Consider the following 19,163-nt stretch of genomic DNA (forward strand, 5'->3'; position numbering starts at 1 on the left):
TTTAAAATTGATACTGAATGAAAAAATAACACTCAAAGTAAAATAGTGCTGAAATGTATTACAAAAATAAACAGTACTGATTGAGCCATGAAAATGTATTGTAGTTTTTTAAATGAAATAAATGTAATAATATATTTATTATAATTATAATATAATAATAATTTTTTAAAACAATGACACCACGGAGAATCCCAGCATGTGGAAGCTCATGCTACTCTCCGCGATCCACGCACAACTTACCACACGCCCCACTGAGAGCGAGAACCCCTAATCGTGACCCCGAAGAGGTTACCCCATGTGACTCTACCCTCCCTAGCAACCGGGCCAATTTGGTTGTGTAGGAGACCTGGCTGGAGTCACTCAGCACGCCCTGGATTCGAACTCATGACTCCAGGGGTGGTAGTCAGCATCAATACTCACTGAGCTACCTAGGCCTCCAATAATAATAAATATTAATATATATGTTATATTCTATATACTAATATTCTAATTTTAAAATGTCAGCTGATTCATTCAGCACTGCTATATTATTGCATAGAACATTCCTATCCTGGCTGTTAAAAAAAGAGCATTTCATTTTCAACTAATATGCATAAAATAAATAAATAAAAAGTTTTAGTTGGTCCATATTCTCAAATGTTAAGTAAAAATAAAATGAGGGGGGAAACGCTTCAATAGACAGTTCACATGGTGTTACACTTGCACTGATTCCTACTACTCCAGACTTAAGCTTCATAATAACAGCGAGATACCACATTGTTTTTTATTCAGTACAATTGTATATAGAGTAGCAATATTCACAGATAGCAGTAGTATTCGGCTGAACTCGGTGGTGAAGTGGCTCAGACTATGAGCCCAGGCCAGGGGCTGTTCAAACAGACACAACACAACAGATTGGAACCGAACGCGAGAATCTCGAGACACACATTTCCAAGTTGAACATCTTCCTTGACAAAGCATTTAAACAACTCATAGCTTAATCTGAGAAACGCTTATAAGAGAGCAAGATGCAACGACCAAAGACCTCCACCAACTGTAAGGCGCTGTTCACACCGAACGCTTTTTCAACAATCCATTGATTTTCTATGTAAACGCATGCTAGACGAATGTCTTTGTATCCCTTAGTTTTTGTTTATTCAGCGTCTCGTGCAGGAGTGCTGTTTGTTTAGATGATGTGTCTAATTAAAAAGAAATTTAAAAGCATATTGAGACATCTGCTTTCTGTTAAATTGTATTTGTTGCACTGTGTCTAGCCTTTTTTAGCACAAGAATGTTATCGATCTGAAGTCATCGTATTTCAGTAAGGATAAAAAAACTGAACTGAAATCAGATGCGTTTCTGATTTGTTTATACGTTTCTCTCGGCTGCATGATGATATTAATTTGCTTTCTAATGTCACTAGCTTTAAATATGCAACTTAGCTGGCTAACGAATGCTTAAACATGTCCAGCTGGATATAAACTAATGCAAATAGATGCAAATAGATGGTAACATTCGTGACATTTAAACATTTGGGTAGGACTTGCGTGTATTTTTGTCACATTGTTCTAACCGCTTGAGGTTAGCTTTAATGTTAGCATCCTCTGCTCTCAGCCTTGTCGGCAAACATACTGCTGTTCTCTACTAATGCAGCATCTAGTCAACAAATTACTTTATAATGATATGACAGCGTGTACTGTTGTGTACTGTATACATACCTTTTCGTTGTTGATGTTTTAAATCCGCATCTGAAGTGTTCCGCTCCATGCAGAGTGTAGTCTCATATATTGAGTCTACCAATATATAGGTATAAAACCTATATATTGTTCGACCTCTATTTCAAATATAGTTTCATTAATGTTTATTCATATTAATGCTGCACGAGTGATTACATACAAAATCCATGTTCAAAACCCTGTCCTTGCCTTACTCCGAATTCACTACGGTAAGTCTACAATGAATATTTAAAGCTGTCGGGACGGATTTGGAGTGAAATCGCAGGCATATATCATTCGTACTTGCGTGTTTACGTCATGCCCGTAAACTCAGAAAGAAAGTCCGGCTGTGGCGTGTGAATCAAGTGCGAGACCTGTTCATTGCTCAGTCTGAGTTAAGGTTTCAAGAGTCAAGACAGCAGCAGAGTGAAATCACTCCCCTAATGAATTAACTGTTTTTAACTGTTTGGCGAAGTTGTTAACCTGCTTTAATGCTTTCTGGTAGGGTTGTTGAAGCTTATATTGGTTGTCATGCTTTTATGAATCGAATATTACTCATGTCTACTGATCGCAATGTGTTTATAAGTTTCGTTTTTTTTCACCAGTGAAATTTCTGTTACATGTTTACTAATATTCATGACTTCTGAGTATTTTATAACATTGCAGCTGTTTCGAGATTTCCAAATTGTGTGTCTCTAAGCATGTGTGCCGCTGTTGTCGTGGGCTATTTATTTTTTTATTTTTTTACCTCAGTCACAAAAATGCACAAATTATTGTAACTTTTCATTGTCATTATTGCAGAAAAATTCACACACTTGGTGTAAAAGTCTCCCTCACTTGGGGCAAAAGGCCCCTATAGGGGGTTTAAAATTATATTGTGTAGATACCGGGGCAATAGTTATAGGGCACAGTTTGTCAACTAATGCAAATAAAATTGAGACAGAAAGATGCTTTTTTTGAGTAACAAATTAAGATGATGCTTGCTCAAAATACAGTAACTACTTCAAAAAAGTCAACCATTTCCTGTTAATTTCAAACACATTTGGCATTATATTACATCTCAAGTATTCTATAAACAAACTAATCTCTATTATGATTGGATGAGTCAATGTGAGCCCACTTTGAACATTCTTCGTAACAAATCTATAGGAGCTTTTTGCCCCTGCAACAGGGGGGCTTTTTTTTTTACCCCAAATGCTATCCTTTCACTTTTTGGAAAGTTATTGAAAATTGTTTGATTTAATGACCTTAAACCAAACTGAAAATGATAAATAAGTATTTTGTCTCAAATAAATGTATTAATTTCAGGGATTTTCATTAGCTACATAATTTTGCAACATTTTAACAAATAATAATTATTAGATCAAATTGCCTCAAAATCAACCTATACTGTAGACACCACACACAAAGATCTCATGGAACAGGAACATTTTCCAGTGTATAGTGAAAAACAGGTGTTTAGGAAAGTGCTGTGGTAGTTTTTGTTGCTATTAAGTGTTTTGGGAGAAAATAAAATAAATGGAGCCTATTACCCCACGGAGCCTTTAGCCCCGTTGTACCCTAGAGTGTTGTTTATCTTCCTCAAAGTAAGTAATATATCGGTTATAAATGTTTTTTTTTTTTTTCTCCCCAATTTGGAATGCCCTATTCCCAATGCGATCTAAGTCCTTGTGGTGGCATAGTGACTCGCCTCAATCCGGGTGACAGAGGACGAATCTCAGTTGCCTACGCGTCTGAGACAGTCAGTCCACGCATCTCATCACTTGGCTTGCTGAGCATTTTACCGCAGAGACATAGCATGTGTGGAGGCTTCATGCTATTCTCTGTGGCATCCACACACAACTCACCATGCGCCCCACCGAGAACCACACATTATAGCGACCACGAGGAGGTTACCCTATGTGACTCTACCCTCCCTAGAACCCGGGCCAATTTGGTTGACCTGGCTGGAGTCACTCAGCATGCCCTGGATTCGAACTCAGGACTCCAGGGCTGGTAGTCAGCGTCAATAATCGCTGAGCTACCCAGGCCCCCAGTTATAAATGTTTAAGCGAATAACATATCAACATGAAAATAGCTCATCATGACTCCACTCTGAAGGTAATCTCAGAGTCATCAAACCATGAGATTCATCTTCCACAAGAGTAGTGCCGAATGACAACTGACGTAAAGTGTTCCTCCGCAAGTAACTTGCAGTTTTATGCTTCAGCCACTAGAGGGCCAAAAGTTACAGAGTGTAGCTTTAAGTTTGATTGTGTTAATAACAATTTAAGTTTGTTCCACACATTTCTAAAATCTGATCATTTTCTAATTTGTGACATTGTGATTTACATTAATATGTGCATTGGGGTCCTCATTTCTGCTCATACCTGTTTCTCAGTCCTCTCTTCTGCAGCTGATACAGTTTCATGGTTTTTATGTTCATCCATCATAATGATACACTATATGGCCAAAATTTGTGGACACCCCCTTCTAATTAACGAATTTGGTTACTCCATTAAATCCAGTAAAGAAAAATCTTAATGTTTCTTTATGTAATGGCTTCAGCTTTGTGTGCTTCCAAATTTGTGGCAGCTGTTTGGGTATAGCCCTTTTCTGTTCTAGCATGACAATGCCCCTGTGAACAAAGTGAGGTCCATAAAGAAATGGTTTACTGTGTCTGGTGTGGAAGAAACTGACTGGCCTGCACAAAGCCCAGACCTGAACCCCACTGATCCCTTTTGGGGTGAACTGGAACAGCAACTGTAAGTCAGGCCCCATTGACCAACATCAGTTCCTGACCTCACTGATAGCCTTGTGTCTGAATGAGAGCAAATCCCTGCAACCATGTTACTACATACAGTATAGTGGGAAACCTTCCCAAAAGAGTGGAAGCTGTTATTACAGCAAAGGGGGAAACTGATGCAGATGAAGGTTTTGAAATCAAATGTTCATCAAGCACATATGGTGTCCACAAACTTTTGGCCATATAGTGTATATATTGCTGATCAGTACGACAGTAAACCTCCAGCAGTTTATCATGCTGAGGGCAGATCATCTCCTGCAGTCGTCTAGTGGCATCCATCAGACTGTGTTTCTTACCTTTGAAGAGCTTCTCATGTTGTTCAAGGTGATTTTGACAGTAAGAGTTCAGACACACCAGACAGGACTTGACATCTTTGTTTTTTGTCTCAGTACTTACATCACACTCCACATCTGCAGGTTCACAATTACATTGATCAGGACGAGCAGCTTGAAGTTTTGTCTTCTTGAGTTTCTCCACCACTTCAGCCAGCATGGCATTTTTACCTTAAATAGGTCTTGGAGTGAAGGTCTGTCTGCACCGAGGGTAACTGTAGACTCTCTTCTGATCATCCTGATCCCAATAGTCTGTAATACAGCTCATACAGTTACTGTATCCACAGGGAATGGCCACTGGATTTTTCAGAAGATCCAGAGAGATTGAACAGCTGAACTGTTCCTGAGACAAAGAAACTCTGCATTCTGCCATACTGCTGCACAAATGAACAGCAACACACCAATACTAACCACTAAAGATAGAAACAGTAAAAGACAAATGAAGCGGGACAAGAAGCAGCAGTATCCCACACCCAGAATGAGCGGGACGTTGGAAGGAAGGAAGCTTCACTAAAGGTAGGAGTGTCTAACAAAAGGAGAGGGGGAGTGGAATTTAAAAGGGGAAAAGAAGTTGAAGACTTTTAGCTCAATAGCAGATATAAACTTCACCTGTTTTGTTCTAAATGTGCACATTTTTGTTCTAGAGATCATTCATGTATACGTATTATTTAACACTCTGCTGCCCTCTATTATGCTTTAATATGCAGTGATTGTGAAATCTCCTACATGCCTTTTTTTAATTCAGTGACTAGATTTCAAACTTTCATATCGAAGCAGGTTACTGATATAATATTTCTGTATGTACTGTATCTGCAGCATTAATTTAACCTCTTGATTACAGGTCAATTTGAAATGCAACCTAGGAAATTACACAGATATCACATTTATTTAAGCTCATTTTATTAGGATGACTAATGAGATTCATACTTACTAACCAATTCCTTTGAGTAAAATATGATGATATGATGACTACGCAGTCCCCTTGCATCAAGTGTCTTAGATCCAGGTTTGGTGTCATGGCCTGGTGTCCACAGAGATGAGGACCTCTTTGTCTGCATCCTCTTCACTGACACAGCAAAACCTTCATGTTCCCCGACACCAAGAATACATAGTATCTTTTTCTGTTCTTCATGGACATGATTCTCGCTTTTAATTTGTATTTCTATTAAATTAAAAGTCTCTTCAAGGTGTGTCACCGCTGTTATTAATTCGATGTTAATTTAAGAGAATGGAAAAGCCCCTAAATCTATTGAATGTTTGCTCAGTTATGAGTCTAAATCATTTCAATAAGTGAATTAATAAATATACAGTATATTTTATTGTTTGATGGAAGAACATCACAACACAATGCATCTCATGCTTTCATTTTGTTTTATTTACATTTTTGTTAAAAAATTTAGCCTACATTGTGAAATTGTTTGTCGTGTAGGTGTCAATGCAAATTTCTCCACATTTATTTTTCATTCATTTTTACACTACATCCATTTTAGATTAGTATGATGAGAATATTATATCTGACATGTTTTAGATATTTTTATTAAGAAATAAGATAATCTTTAAGACAATCATCGTTACTCATTAATCAGTTAAGCCACACAATTTAACTGAACCATCAGCTAGTTCAAACCCAGGATAGAGAGGCTGAGTGAATATGGTGTGGACTCTGTGAATGAGGGTCATTGTGTCAGAGATGCTGTAGAAGGACAGAATTCCTGCACCGTGATCCACATACACTCCTATTCTAGAGGAGCTGGAGACTACAGGGAGTTCAGTCTCTATGTGATTGTGCCAGAATGAGAAACTGGAATCATGGCAGAACAAACTCCAGGACTGATCATTGTATCCAAATCCACACTCATCACCATTTCCTTTTCTGCTGATGCTCTTATATGACACTGAAATTTCCATCCCATCACTTCCACTCCACTCAACCTCCCAGTAACAGCGTCCACTCACACTCTCTCTACACAGCACCTGAGCATAATAATTAAATCTGTCTCGATGATTAGTATACTGTTGGTATTCATCACTGTAGGTAACCCCTCTTTTCCCCTGAGACAGACAAAGGCTTTTATGTGCCGTGTTTGAATCCAGGGTGAACCTGCAAAAATCTGAGACAAAACACATGAGCGCAAAACATGTTAAAACACACGTTAAATTATAATAACTGCTGAATCTTTATAAATAAAATACTTAAGTTCTATATCTCAATGTGAAGACATGTATTTGTGTATGTGCTTCAGGATTCGCCAACATTGTGGGCCAAATGTCCCAAATAGGATAGTAAAACCTGAAATCACCTACATTGTGGGAAGCAACCAACAGTTCATATGAGGGGAAAAAACATAATAAACATACTAAATAATTTTTTAATTAAAATAAAAAAGTACAAAATTTTTTCTCCATGATAGAAAACAGACGGATGTGTTTGTGAATGTTATTGTTTGCATTGTTACTTACATTGAAGGAACTCTTCTCTGGTCTTGTATTCAGGGGTGGGAATTATCTCAAAATATTTTACTAAAAAAATCAACAGACATTTTCAGTGTAATATAGTGAAAAGATCTTTGCATGTACATCTGTTCAATATTAATACATTTTACACATGATGCATGACTTATTTCTGAGATTAAATGAATGACCAGTATTTTACCTCTATCAGTTATCTTTTCTATTTCCTCTTTGCAGAAATGCTCCAGTTTGTCTCTAAGATGCGAGACAGATTCTCCTACGTTATCAAAAGAAACAACAGAACTGACAGTGATGCTGGGTAAGTCTGTAGATGCAGGAGGGTCAGAGAGATACTGGAAAGTCTTCACAGACACAAAAGCAACAACAAAAACATAAGATAAAAACAGAATTATTTAAAATACAATAGAAATCTTAAATATCTTGCTCAAGGCTCAACAGTGAAAGCACATGCCTTGCTCCTGGTGTGTTTCTAACCTTGAGTGTTCAGACAACCAGCCCTGAGCCTTAACCACTACACCACACTACACCACCCTTAAGAGCTAAAAGGTTAAACCTGGAGGAAATGTATGTGATCCTCTGTGTGTGAAAGCTGCTCCAGCTCAGCGTTTCTCCTCCTCAGATCAGCAATCTCCTGCTCCAGTTGCTCCAAGAGTCCTTCAGCTCGACTCACTGCAGCCTTTTCCTGATCTCTGATCAGCTGTGTCACCTCAGAGCGGCTTCTCTCAATGGAGCGGATCAGCTCAGTAAAGATTCTCTCACTCTCCTCCACTGCTGACTGTGCAGAGCGCTGTTAGGACACACAGAGAGAGGATCATCAGCTCTTACTGGTACCTCACACAGCCTGTTACCCACAGTGGGGTTCAGTGGGACTGGAAAGTGCTCCAGCACTGGGCTCCTCACTGACTGATTGGAGGAGAATCCTAACTGAGTGTGAAACAGCTCTTCCAGCAGCCAGCAGTTGTTCTTCTGCTCAAAACTCACCTTGTGAGACTCCACAGTCTCTCTCAGCTCCTGAAGCTCCTTCTCTCTCTGCTGGATTCTCAGTCTGATTTTTCTCTGAGTTCCCTCAAACTGTCTCTGTTGGGAAAGTTAACTGTTCAGTGCTTGTGTATTGCTGGACATTGATTCACCAACATTTAAAAGTATTTACAAAATGTAATTAATTTTTTATTTTTTTTTTTTGTCTAGACGATTCAGCATCATGTATATTATGTTTAATTACAGTAATTTAATAGATCATGTTATAACACAAAGTTTACTGCTCAGTATATGTATAAGTGGATCTGTAACTTTCAACTTTCAAATATATTTCCAAAAACGTTCATCCCAATTTTTATTTTTAATCTTACATTTTAAGAATGTTTGTTACACACATTTATTACCTTGTTTGTGCAGTGACAAGGATGCATTTGATTATTGCTACATAATGACATGTACTACAAAGTTGATGGGGTCAGTTTTAATGTTTCAATGAGAAAGCACCTGAATGGAGATAAATTGTATATTCTCAGTTTAGTCTCACTGTTTTTCAGATGTTCACCTGCTATTATTTATACGTAAATTAAACATCATAGTTCCAGAGAATTTCAAGACAACACATGGCACAGGATGATAAAACAAAAACCCTTTATGATAATATTTGTTCAAATGTATAAAATTATGATTTACATTATTACTTGTATTACTGCAAATATGCAGTATTTGCATATTTGAGTCCTAATATCAATTTGTACCTGTTTCTCAGTCCTTTCTGCTGCAGCTGATACAGTGTCATGGTTTTTATGTTCATCCATTGTACATGGATAGCATATACATTGTTGATCAGTACGACAGAAAATTTCCAGTAGTTTATCATGTTTAGGGCAGATCATCTCCTGCAGTCGTCCAGTGGCATCCATCAAACTGTGTCTCTTACCTTTGAAGAGATTCTCATGTTGTTCAAGGTGATTTTGACAGTAAGAGTTCAGACACACCAAACAGGACTTGACAGCTTTACATTTTCTCCCAGTACAGATGTCACACTTCACATCTTCAGGTCCAGCATAACATTCAGTAGGTTGTGCAGCTTGGAGTTCCATCTTCTTAAGTTTTCCCACCACTTTAGCCAGCATGGTGTTTTTACCTAAAACAGGTCTTGGAGTGAAGGTCTGTCTGCACTGAGGGCAGCTATAGACTCCCTTCTGATCATCCTGATCCCAGTAGGCTGTAATGCAACTCATACAGTAACTGTGTCCACAGGGAATGGCCACTGGATCCTTCAGTAGATCCAGACAGATTGAACAGCTGAACTGGTCCTGATCCACTGAAATACTGACTTTTGCCATTTCACTGCATACACTGACACATACACTAGTTCAACAACAGTGATGTTTACTTACGTAAGTGTAGAAACAGAACAGTAAACAGAAAGAAATTGACAGCAACTAGTAGAATCTCACATCCCAACTAATCAGGAAGTAGAGATAGGTTTTGTTTTCAACGAACTGAAGGTGGGAGTGGCAACAGACTGTGCAGAGTGAAAAAAAGAGAAAGAGAGAGGGACAAAGTAGAGGTTGATTTGCAGCTCAACCATGTGAGATCAACAAATGTGCAACAGTGGTCTTTTATAATATGTAAACACCCTCTTCTAATTACCAGGTCTGCCTATTTCAACTACACCATTTACTAACAGGTGAAAATCAAGCAAACAGCCATGTAATCCCTTTTCAATCCCTTTTTAGACTAATATTTCCAGTAGAATGGGGCATATAATACCTTTTCTGTTACAGCATGACAATGCCCCTGTGCACAAAGTGAGGTCCTTAAAGTTATTATTTACTTGACTGGCCAGCACAAAGCACACCCAAGAATTGGAACGCCGATTGTGAACCAGGCCCTATCGCCCAACATTATCGCTCAACAACCTTTCTAGAAGAGTGGTAGCTGCAATGGGAAGACTAATTCCCTGTTAATGCCTATGAATATCCTCATTTGGCCATAATAAGTGTCTGTTAGTACAGTCAAGGAATCAGGCCAATTTGATGTGCTGATTACTCAGAATTTAATTGGATGGTATGGTGCATCTATTCCTTTGAGTCCCCAACGTTTATAGAGCATGTTTTTCCGTGAGGGGATACCTCTGTTCAGTTCTACTGTCTCTTATTGCTGTTCTTTGAGCAGCATTTCCTGTCTCCTTCAACAAAAACATGTCAAATGAAAATAATCATTTTGCTGAACACTGCATGATCATCATGTTTGATTGTATAATATCAGAAATGAATAATACTAATAATAAAAAAAAACTATCAGTCAGCATTCTGTTCGATGCCTTACCAAAGCCAAATATAACACATTGGTTTATAAAACCTCTCTTTTATGTGGCATCAGGTGTAATATGAATAAGAGCAAATTCTAAAATGTCAAGTTTTTCATCTTCAGATTTTAGACATGTGCAGATAACCAGATTACCCAATGACCCAGTATTGTCATTCCCATTAAACAGATTCTTTCTCTCTCTCCCTCAATTAATACCACTTTCGATAAATGCAGCACCAAAATAATACATTACATTTACTCATGCTCAGTCTTCTGTATCAAACATGATGGAAGAAAACACAACATCAAGCCTCTAGTGCTTTAAATTCATTTAATTTAAAATACTGGGTGACAAGAATATTGTGTTTTTGGTTTCAGTGACACACAGATTTACATTCATTTTTCTCTTACACTACAATCATTAAGAGAATAATCTGAGAATATTTTAATCATGCTATTTGACAAGTGTTATTTCAATGACAAAAGTTTAGATCTAGTGATGATAAATTGTCAAGTCAAGTGGCTTTTATTGTCATTTCAACCATATACAGCTAGTACAGTACACAGTGAAACGAAAAAACTTTCCTCCAGGACCATGGTGCTTCATAAAACAACATAAAAACAACATAAAAACAAACACAGAACTACAGTGGAGTGTGTAAACATGATACGAAGCTGTTGTGTGTGAGAGAAGCAAGTAATTGTCGGGTATTAGATGGAAACGATGTCCAGCGACATCATTGGCTGTAGTTAAAGTCGTAGGAGTTCAAACGAGTGCAGTTGCATGATATCATACGAATTAGCCAAGTTTAGAAAAGTCGTAGGAATCCTGACGATTTCGCTGTGAGAGTCCGTTGGCTCATCCAGTAACTATGTCCACATGGAATGGTCACTGGAGCTTTCAAAAGGTCCAGACAGATTGTTCAGCTGAACTGGTCCTGAGACAAAGAAACATATGATTCTGCCATATTGCTGCACAAACAGTCTAACTTCTTGAGATACAGTAAGGACAAATGAAGCGGGACATGAAGCTGAAGTTTTGAGGGTAGGAGTGGTTTACAGAGAGAAAGAGAATTCATAAAAAAATAAAAAAATAAAATAAAATAAAAAGGTTGTTGTTGACTTTTAACTATGTCAATAGCACATATAAACTCTGTTCTATTCTAAATGTGTTTTTATACATTTTAGTTCTGGAGATCGTTCATGTTAAAGTGTTTTATTAGTCTTATACTCTGCTGCCATCTGTTGGACTTTAATATGCAGTGACTGTTAAACATCTCTGCCTCAAATAAACGTTCTGTATGTATCTGATTCTGCAGCATTAATTTAATCTCTTGATTTTAGGTCAAATTTGAATGCTCTCAGACCTACCTTTTACACAGATACCACAGAGAAATCTAATTAAATCTAATTTAATGACTGTCAATAATGAGATTTATTTACACGTACTACTAACCAATTCCTGAGTAAAATATGATGATATGAGGACTGCTCAGTTCCCTTGCAGGAAGTGTCTTAGGTCCTGGTATAGTGTCCACAGAGATGACAAACTCTTTGTCTGCATCCTCTGCACTTGCTGTTTCCCAGACACATCAAGACCTGCATTTTCCCCATCACAAAGACATCCTTTTAGTTCTTATGCATTCATGGGCAAAGCTTTCTCTGAGGTATGTCACCACTAACATCACTGTTGTTAATTCAATTTTTAATTTAAGAGAATTAACAACCTCTAAATCTACCGAATGTTTGCTCAGTTTTAAGTATGTCATGCAAATGTGCAATGAAACCATTTATACAAGTAAATTAATAAATATACAGTATATATTATTATTTTATGAATGAACAAAGCAACACAATGCATCTCATGCTTCCTATTTGTTTTATTAGCATTTCAGTAAATACGGAACATTTACATTATGAAATTTTTTTGTGTTGTTGGTGTCAATCATGATTTCTCCACTTTCATTCTTACTAATATCTAATGAGAATATTATATATGACATGTTTCAGATGTATTATTGATTTATTGATAAAAATAAGACTCTTCATAACCATCATTGTTACTGGTTTATCATGGAACACAGACATTTGTAAAACATCTGTATCTTCTATTGTGTTGGATCACACAGTTTTAATTCTGATCCGTCTTGTATCCAAAACCCAGGATAGAGAGGCTGAGTGAATGTGGTGTGGACTCTGTGGATGAGGGTCATTGTGTCAGACACACTGTAGAAGGAAAGAGTTCCTGCACTGTGATCCACATACACTCCGATTCTAGAGGAGCTGGAGACTACAGGGAGTTCAGTCTCTATGTGATTGTACCAAAATGAGCAACTGGACTCAGTGCAGTACAAACTCCAGGACTGATCATTGTATCCAAATGCACAATCATCACCCTGTCCCTTCCTGCTGATGCTTTTATAGGACACTGATATATCCACCCCTTCACTACCACTCCACTCAACCTCCCAGTAACAGCGTCCACTCACACTTTCTCTACACAGCACCTGAAAATAATAATCAAATCTATCTGGATGATCAGGATACGGCTGAACTTGGTCAGTGTAAGTGATCACTTTGTTCCCCTCAGACAGACGGAGGTTTGTATTCACTGTGTTTTTATCCAAAGTCAACTGACGAGAATCTAATGAAGACAAAACACACAATCTGCGTCAAGATAAAAACTGTAATTTTAAACATATAAACATAAAAAAAGATGTTTTACCTTTAATGAACATTAAAAGTATTAGAGATATTGGAAAAGATTTAACTTCATGTGAGCGTCTGACTTATTGTCATCAGATGGTGAGATTACCACTGGGAAAAAAATCTGGTAGTTCAACAACTGCATGTGAAGAAAATTATGTGTGTGTTTTTGTGAGTGTGTATTAGTGAGGATATGTGTACTTGCTGAGCTATAGTTTGGGGATGCATTTATACCCAGAATTGAGCTAAATTGGACAAAACCTCCCTTTGGGGCAATTTTGGGATGTCCTCATTTGTTAAAAAAAACAAAAACATATGCATATATTAAATAATGTTTTTTTTATTTTTATTCTAATGATGTAAAACAAAATCTGTTAGGTTTAGGGTGTGTGTTAGGGTTAGTTTAATGTAATTATAGTTATTTAGATAGCTGAGCAAATGTGTGCATGCATGTGTGCGTGTTTCACTGCTTACATTGTAGGAACTCTGGTCTGATATCAGGTTCAATGTTGGGAATGATCTTGATGTGTGATACTGAAATCAACAGACATCTTGAATAACTTAAAATTACATTATAAACATCTATTTTATGTTCTTTAATATTTAGATTTTTTACATGATAATTCTTGATTAGTAACTGAGAAAACATGAAGGATTTTTACCTGTCTCAGATAACTTTTGTATCTCTGCTTTGCAAAAGTGCTCCAGTTTCTCTCTCAGATGAGAGACACATTTTCCTACATCATCAAATGAGATGGAACAATTGAGAGCAAGTCGGAATGAGAACGAAGATCCAAAGACACGGAGAGACTGGAAACCCTACACAGTGAAACAACATAAAATACACACTGAGAAATGTTTAATCGAAAACACAATCAACAATATTGACTCCTAAAAGAGACACAAAAATTGGTTAAACTGAAAGAACAAGGTCACAGAAAAGGCTACTATCCTGTTAGTCAGATCTCTGTTACCTGGAGGAAATGGATGTGATCCTCTGTGTGTGAAAGCTGCTCCAGCTCAGCGTCTCTCCTCCTCAGATCAGCAATCTCCTGCTCCAGTTGCTCCAAGAGTCCTTCAGCTCGACTCACTGCAGCCTTTTCCTGATCTCTGATCAGCTGTGTCACCTCAGAGCGGCTTCTCTCAATGGAGCGGATCAGCTCAGTAAAGATTCTCTCACTCTCCTCCACTGCTGACTGTGCAGAGCGCTGTTAGGACACACAGAGGGAGGACCATTAGAATCAGCTTTTATTTGTACCTCACACAGCCTGTTACCCACAGTGGGGTTCAGTGGGACTGGAAAGTGCTCCAGCACTGCGCTCCTCACTGACTGATTGGAGGAGTGTCCTAACTGAGTGTGAAACAGCTCTTCCAGCTGCCAGCAGTTGTTCTTCTGCTCAAAACTCACCTTGTGAGACTCCACAGTCTCTCTCAGCTCCTGAAGCTCCTCCTCTCTCTGCTGGATTCTCAGCTGGAAGTGTTTCTGTGTCTCCTCCAACTGTGTCTGTTGAGAACGTTTAGGTGCATTTTACTTTGTGTGTATCAGTGGATTCATAACTTTCACATTTGTTCTATATTCTCAGCATTCATAATTTCATAAAATGTTTGATTCCCCTAATCTGATATGCCAATTTAAGAACTTCTTATTCACCTTTTAGGGGCCAAAAGGATTAGCAAATTTGTAGACTCAAAAATACCACATCGGAGTTTGGCTTGAAAAGTTAGTCAAGGTGTCAAGAAGTTCATATACAAAAACAGGCATACATCAAACATGCCACATCATGCACAAGAAAACCCTTTTAAGATAATATATTTTCAATGCATTTGCAATCATAAGATAACATGATTGTTTTTAAAAACAAAATATATTCACATTGTATAATATTGTAATTGACATTAATATTATTATAATATTAATATCACATCAGTTCATACTTGTTTCTCAGTCCTCTCTTCTACAGCTAATACAGTCTCATGGTTTTTATGTTCATCCATCATGCACGGATAACATATACATTGTTGATCAGTACGACAGAAAATTTCCAGCAGTTTATTATGTTGAGGGCAGATCATCTCCTGCAGTTGTCCAGTGGCATCCATCAGATTGTGTCTCTTACCTTTGAAGAGATTCTCATGTTGTTCAAGGTGATTTTGACAGTAAGAGTTCAGACACACCAGACAGGACTTGACAGCTTTCTGTTTCATCTCAGTACAGACGTCACACTCCACATCTGCAGGTTCACCATTACACTGATCAGGACGAGCAACTTGAAGTTTTGTCTTCTTCAGTTTCTCCACCACTTCAGCCAGCATGGTGTTTTTACCTAAAACAGGTCTTGGAGTGAAGGTCTGTCTGCACTGAGGGCAACTGTAGACTCTCTTCTGATCATCCTGATCCCAGCAGTCTGTAATACAGCTCATACAGTAACTGTGTCCACAGGGAATGGTCACTGGATCCTTCAGTAGATCTAGACAGATTGAACAGCTGAACTGATTCTGACACAAAGAAACATTGGATTCTGCCATATTACTGCACACACGAACAGCAGCACACCAAAAGTCTGACCCCAGAAGATAAAAACAGTAAAACACGAAGAAGGCGAGACACAAAGCAGCTGAGTCCCACGCCCAGAATGAGCACTGAGCAGGAAGTAGGGATAAGTTTCACTTTTACTGAAATAAAGGTAGGAGTGGCTAACAGAGGGAGAAAAGGACAGACTTGATTTAGAATTTGAAAAATCTGTGTCTTGTCTGAGAGTATTTTTGCAAAGATGAAATAGAAAAGATATTTAGTAGAGGTAAAAATCATTAATTATATAAAAATTATTGATATAATTGTAACTTTGAGAAACGTCCATTGGTGCTGTGTCATGATAATAAGGGCCATTCACCAAACGTGTTATTGTGTCCATCCATACTGTTTTTCAGCTGCTTTTCTATGTAAACGTGCCAGTTGGACAATGTCTTTAATCGTTGCTCCATGTATTGCTGTGTTTTCAGCGTCTCGTGGAGGAGCGCCACAATTTTTAAGTTATTTTGTCAAGTTCAAAAGAACATCAACTGTTAAAAACGAGTCATGAGACACCTGTGCTCTGTTCTACTCTATTTGTTGCACTGTGTTCATCTGAACAACCTCTAAGTGTCACATATTCCTTGTTGTTTATATTGACTTTTATGTTGAAATTCTGGTTTTAGTTCCCTGTTCCTGTTTCCTGTTAGATTTGTAGTCCTTTTGTAGTTTCTTTTCACGATTGGTTTTCCCCTGATTGTTTCCCCAGGTGTTCCTTGTTCCCTTGTGTATTTTAGCCCTTGTTTTCCCCTGTTTTTATTTATTTTTTTGTCAGTCTTCATCTGTATCATTCTGTGCTTTGTTCCCTGTGTTTTGTTTCATTATGTTCTGAGTTACCTGGTTTACTTTTGTTTTATTAAAAAAGGCTGCATTCCTCTCCTGTCTCGTCACAGAAAGACTGACCAAGAAATGGATCTAGCGGCCGTCAGGATTCTACTCCTTAATCAAGGGGACAGTCCAGTTGAGGATCGCGTCCCTGAGTTTTTAGAGCTGGCAAATGAAGTGCACTATCCAGACCGCTCTCTGGTGGTTTTCTTCCGGGCTGGTCTGAATAGTGCACTGAGGGAACTCATGCCTCCGGCTGATCCTCACTGGACGCTCTGCGATTATGTGGAGAAGGCTCTGGAACTTAGCGGTGTAGGGCTTTACTGGTTGTTTAGATCAGTGTTACTATCAGAAATAATTAATAATTATTTTTGTAGTTATTAATTAATATTTAAATTAATTAATTGAATCTAACTAATTAAAACCTCATATGGGGCTCCAGTAAATGTAGTGCACTACGTTTAGGAGCAAGTTTGGTTATTAGCAATAATTAATAATTATTAAAGATAATTATTAATTATTAAAATCAATAGAACATTGACGAGAATCAATGTTAGCTTTTTAAAATCCTTTAAATCAACAATTATCAAAGATAATCGTTAATTGTTAACATCGATGAAACATTAATTAAAATTAACACTAGCTTATTGATCATTCAACTTCAATCATCAAAGATAATTATCAATTATCAAAAATCAATAGAATATTAATAAGGATTAACATTGATGGGGCACCACCCTGGAATCAGGGACAAATAACCAAATAGTAAAACAGTCTCAATATTAGACTGTTTTCTTAGGAAAATCGACATCCGAAGAATATCGATTTTCGGGGAAAAAAAACAATGAATGAAGGTTTGAATCCGAGCACTGACATCCCGTCAGCATGACACAGGCGTATGCAAAACAAACCAAAACACTTCTCTTTGTAATATAAACAAAGTTTATTTATGCAGTAATATCAATTAATAATTAATACAATGCAGTCAATAAACTTCCGACTTACAACTACAAACTAAACAGTGATATGATTAGATATGGAAATCAAAATAATCCTATAACACATGAGGTGTGTGTGTGTGACAGTGTGTGTGTGTTTGATTAGTAAGAGAGAGAGAGAGAGAGAGAGAGAAGATTAAGTGACAGCCCTAAAGCTGATTTCGCGATAGTGGGAGAGAAAGCAGCTGTGTTCATCACTCAGAGACGCGGTTTTACGAGCGGGGCTCGTAAAAGTCCTGCGTTATTTGACTCTTTAATGGATGAACTCAGTTTCTGTCTCACCCACGATGGTGAAATTGCACAATCCAATTTGGTTGGACCACAATACAGCAAAATAAATTTGTGATAATTAATACCCTGAGTATTAATAATGAGCGGACATGGCGGTCCGTAAACTGTACAAGCAAAAATCTTGAAACACAAGAATAACACGCTATAATATTCTATCTCTGCCCAGACGTATCCTCTTACTTGAATCGCATGAGGACACAGGTAGAATGTGTTTTCCTCCGTCCTTTAACTTTGACCCGGTTCCTTGAGGCTCGGGTGATGACGGGAGGCCATTTCCTCGCTCTGTCGGCGGGCGGTACGGCTGTTGATTGTCAGCGGGCGGTACGGCTGTTGATTCTCGGCGGGCTGGCGGAGAACTCAGAAATGTTGACTTGACTGAAGATGGAAGAGAAATCTTTAATCTCTTCTGTAGGCAAACGGATGAAGATGCGAATTGCTCGGCGGTCTCCTTCGGATCCGTTAGAGTGTTTGGTTGAACACAGAGTAATCTCAACTCGTCCAGTTAGATGGAGATTGTATGGCTACAGTTTCAAGTCGGACATTACTTCCTTGTGCCACGAGGTTGCACCGGAGAGCAGCAAAAAAAAACCTACGTCTATTTGGTGAACAAAGTCGCTGGAAGCAACTCACGAAACATTTCAGAGGTATTTCAACTCCTGATGATGTCATGTTTGAGGGACATTCTGTTGTGTGCCTCATCCAATAGGAGTTGAGAGTTCGATCCTTTAGTGAGCAAGGCTTCATGGATTTGTAGTCTGTTTTGGACTCCCTTTGTTTGATTTTGGCGCAATTTTTATCAGTAAGATTTACGACATGGTGTGTGGGGGCTGAGTTAGGTTTTATGACTTGTGTTAGGCCTGCCTTTGTCTTCTATCTGAATACATGAGGCCCAACAGCGGTTCCCCCTGTCTCGAAGCCTCCCACAGCCCCTGTCTCGAAGCCTGCCTCAGCCAACGAGTTGCCAGCCTCGTCCTTCCCAGAGCCAGCGTTGCTAACTTTGGCCATCCAGAGGAGGAGGAAGAGAAGAAAAGTTTACGGTCCCAAGTCTCCTCCCATGCCCACGACCACGGAGGTCGTTTCCGAGTCTCCGCCCATGCCCACGACCATGGAGGTCGTTTCTGAATCTCCGCCCATGCCCACTACCATGGAGGTCGTTCCCGTGTCTCCGCCCATGCCCACGAATCATCCAGGGCTCTT

At 38.4% G+C, this 19,163-nt stretch overlaps 2 protein-coding genes across 4 annotated transcripts; both read right to left on the reverse strand.

Annotated features, from left to right (window-relative positions):
- Nucleotides 1–6,165: 6,165 nt before the first annotated feature.
- LOC127440287 (tripartite motif-containing protein 16-like) lies at nt 6,166–9,750 on the reverse strand. The gene is made up of 6 exons (XM_051696774.1): nt 9,017–9,750; nt 8,265–8,360; nt 7,837–8,070; nt 7,465–7,624; nt 7,272–7,331; nt 6,166–6,922 (listed from the first exon to the last, which is right to left on the reverse strand). Exons 1-6 carry the CDS (start codon nt 9,605–9,607, stop codon nt 6,390–6,392), a joined length of 1,674 nt encoding a protein of 557 aa, XP_051552734.1. The 5' UTR covers nt 9,608–9,750; the 3' UTR covers nt 6,166–6,389.
- Nucleotides 9,751–10,955: 1,205 nt separating this feature from the next.
- On the reverse strand, nt 10,956–15,937 carry LOC127440288 (E3 ubiquitin/ISG15 ligase TRIM25-like). Of its 3 annotated transcripts, none has more exons than XM_051696777.1 (6): nt 15,219–15,937; nt 14,692–14,787; nt 14,258–14,491; nt 13,946–14,102; nt 13,758–13,817; nt 10,956–11,515 (listed from the first exon to the last, which is right to left on the reverse strand). In XM_051696777.1, coding segments are annotated over exons 1-6 (1,140 nt in total). In that variant the 5' UTR covers nt 15,810–15,937; the 3' UTR covers nt 10,956–11,513. The 3 variants fall into 3 exon arrangements, with proteins under 3 accessions (XP_051552737.1, XP_051552736.1, XP_051552738.1); XM_051696776.1 differs by lacking the exon at nt 10,956–11,515 and adding an exon at nt 12,422–13,221; XM_051696778.1 differs by lacking the exon at nt 10,956–11,515 and adding an exon at nt 12,422–13,221 and having other exon boundaries at nt 15,401–15,546.
- Between the last annotated feature and the right edge of the window lie 3,226 nt (nt 15,938–19,163).

The sequence above is a fragment of the Myxocyprinus asiaticus genome, chromosome 5, assembly GCF_019703515.2.
Source record: "Myxocyprinus asiaticus isolate MX2 ecotype Aquarium Trade chromosome 5, UBuf_Myxa_2, whole genome shotgun sequence".
NCBI classification, from domain to species: domain Eukaryota; kingdom Metazoa; phylum Chordata; class Actinopteri; order Cypriniformes; family Catostomidae; genus Myxocyprinus; species Myxocyprinus asiaticus.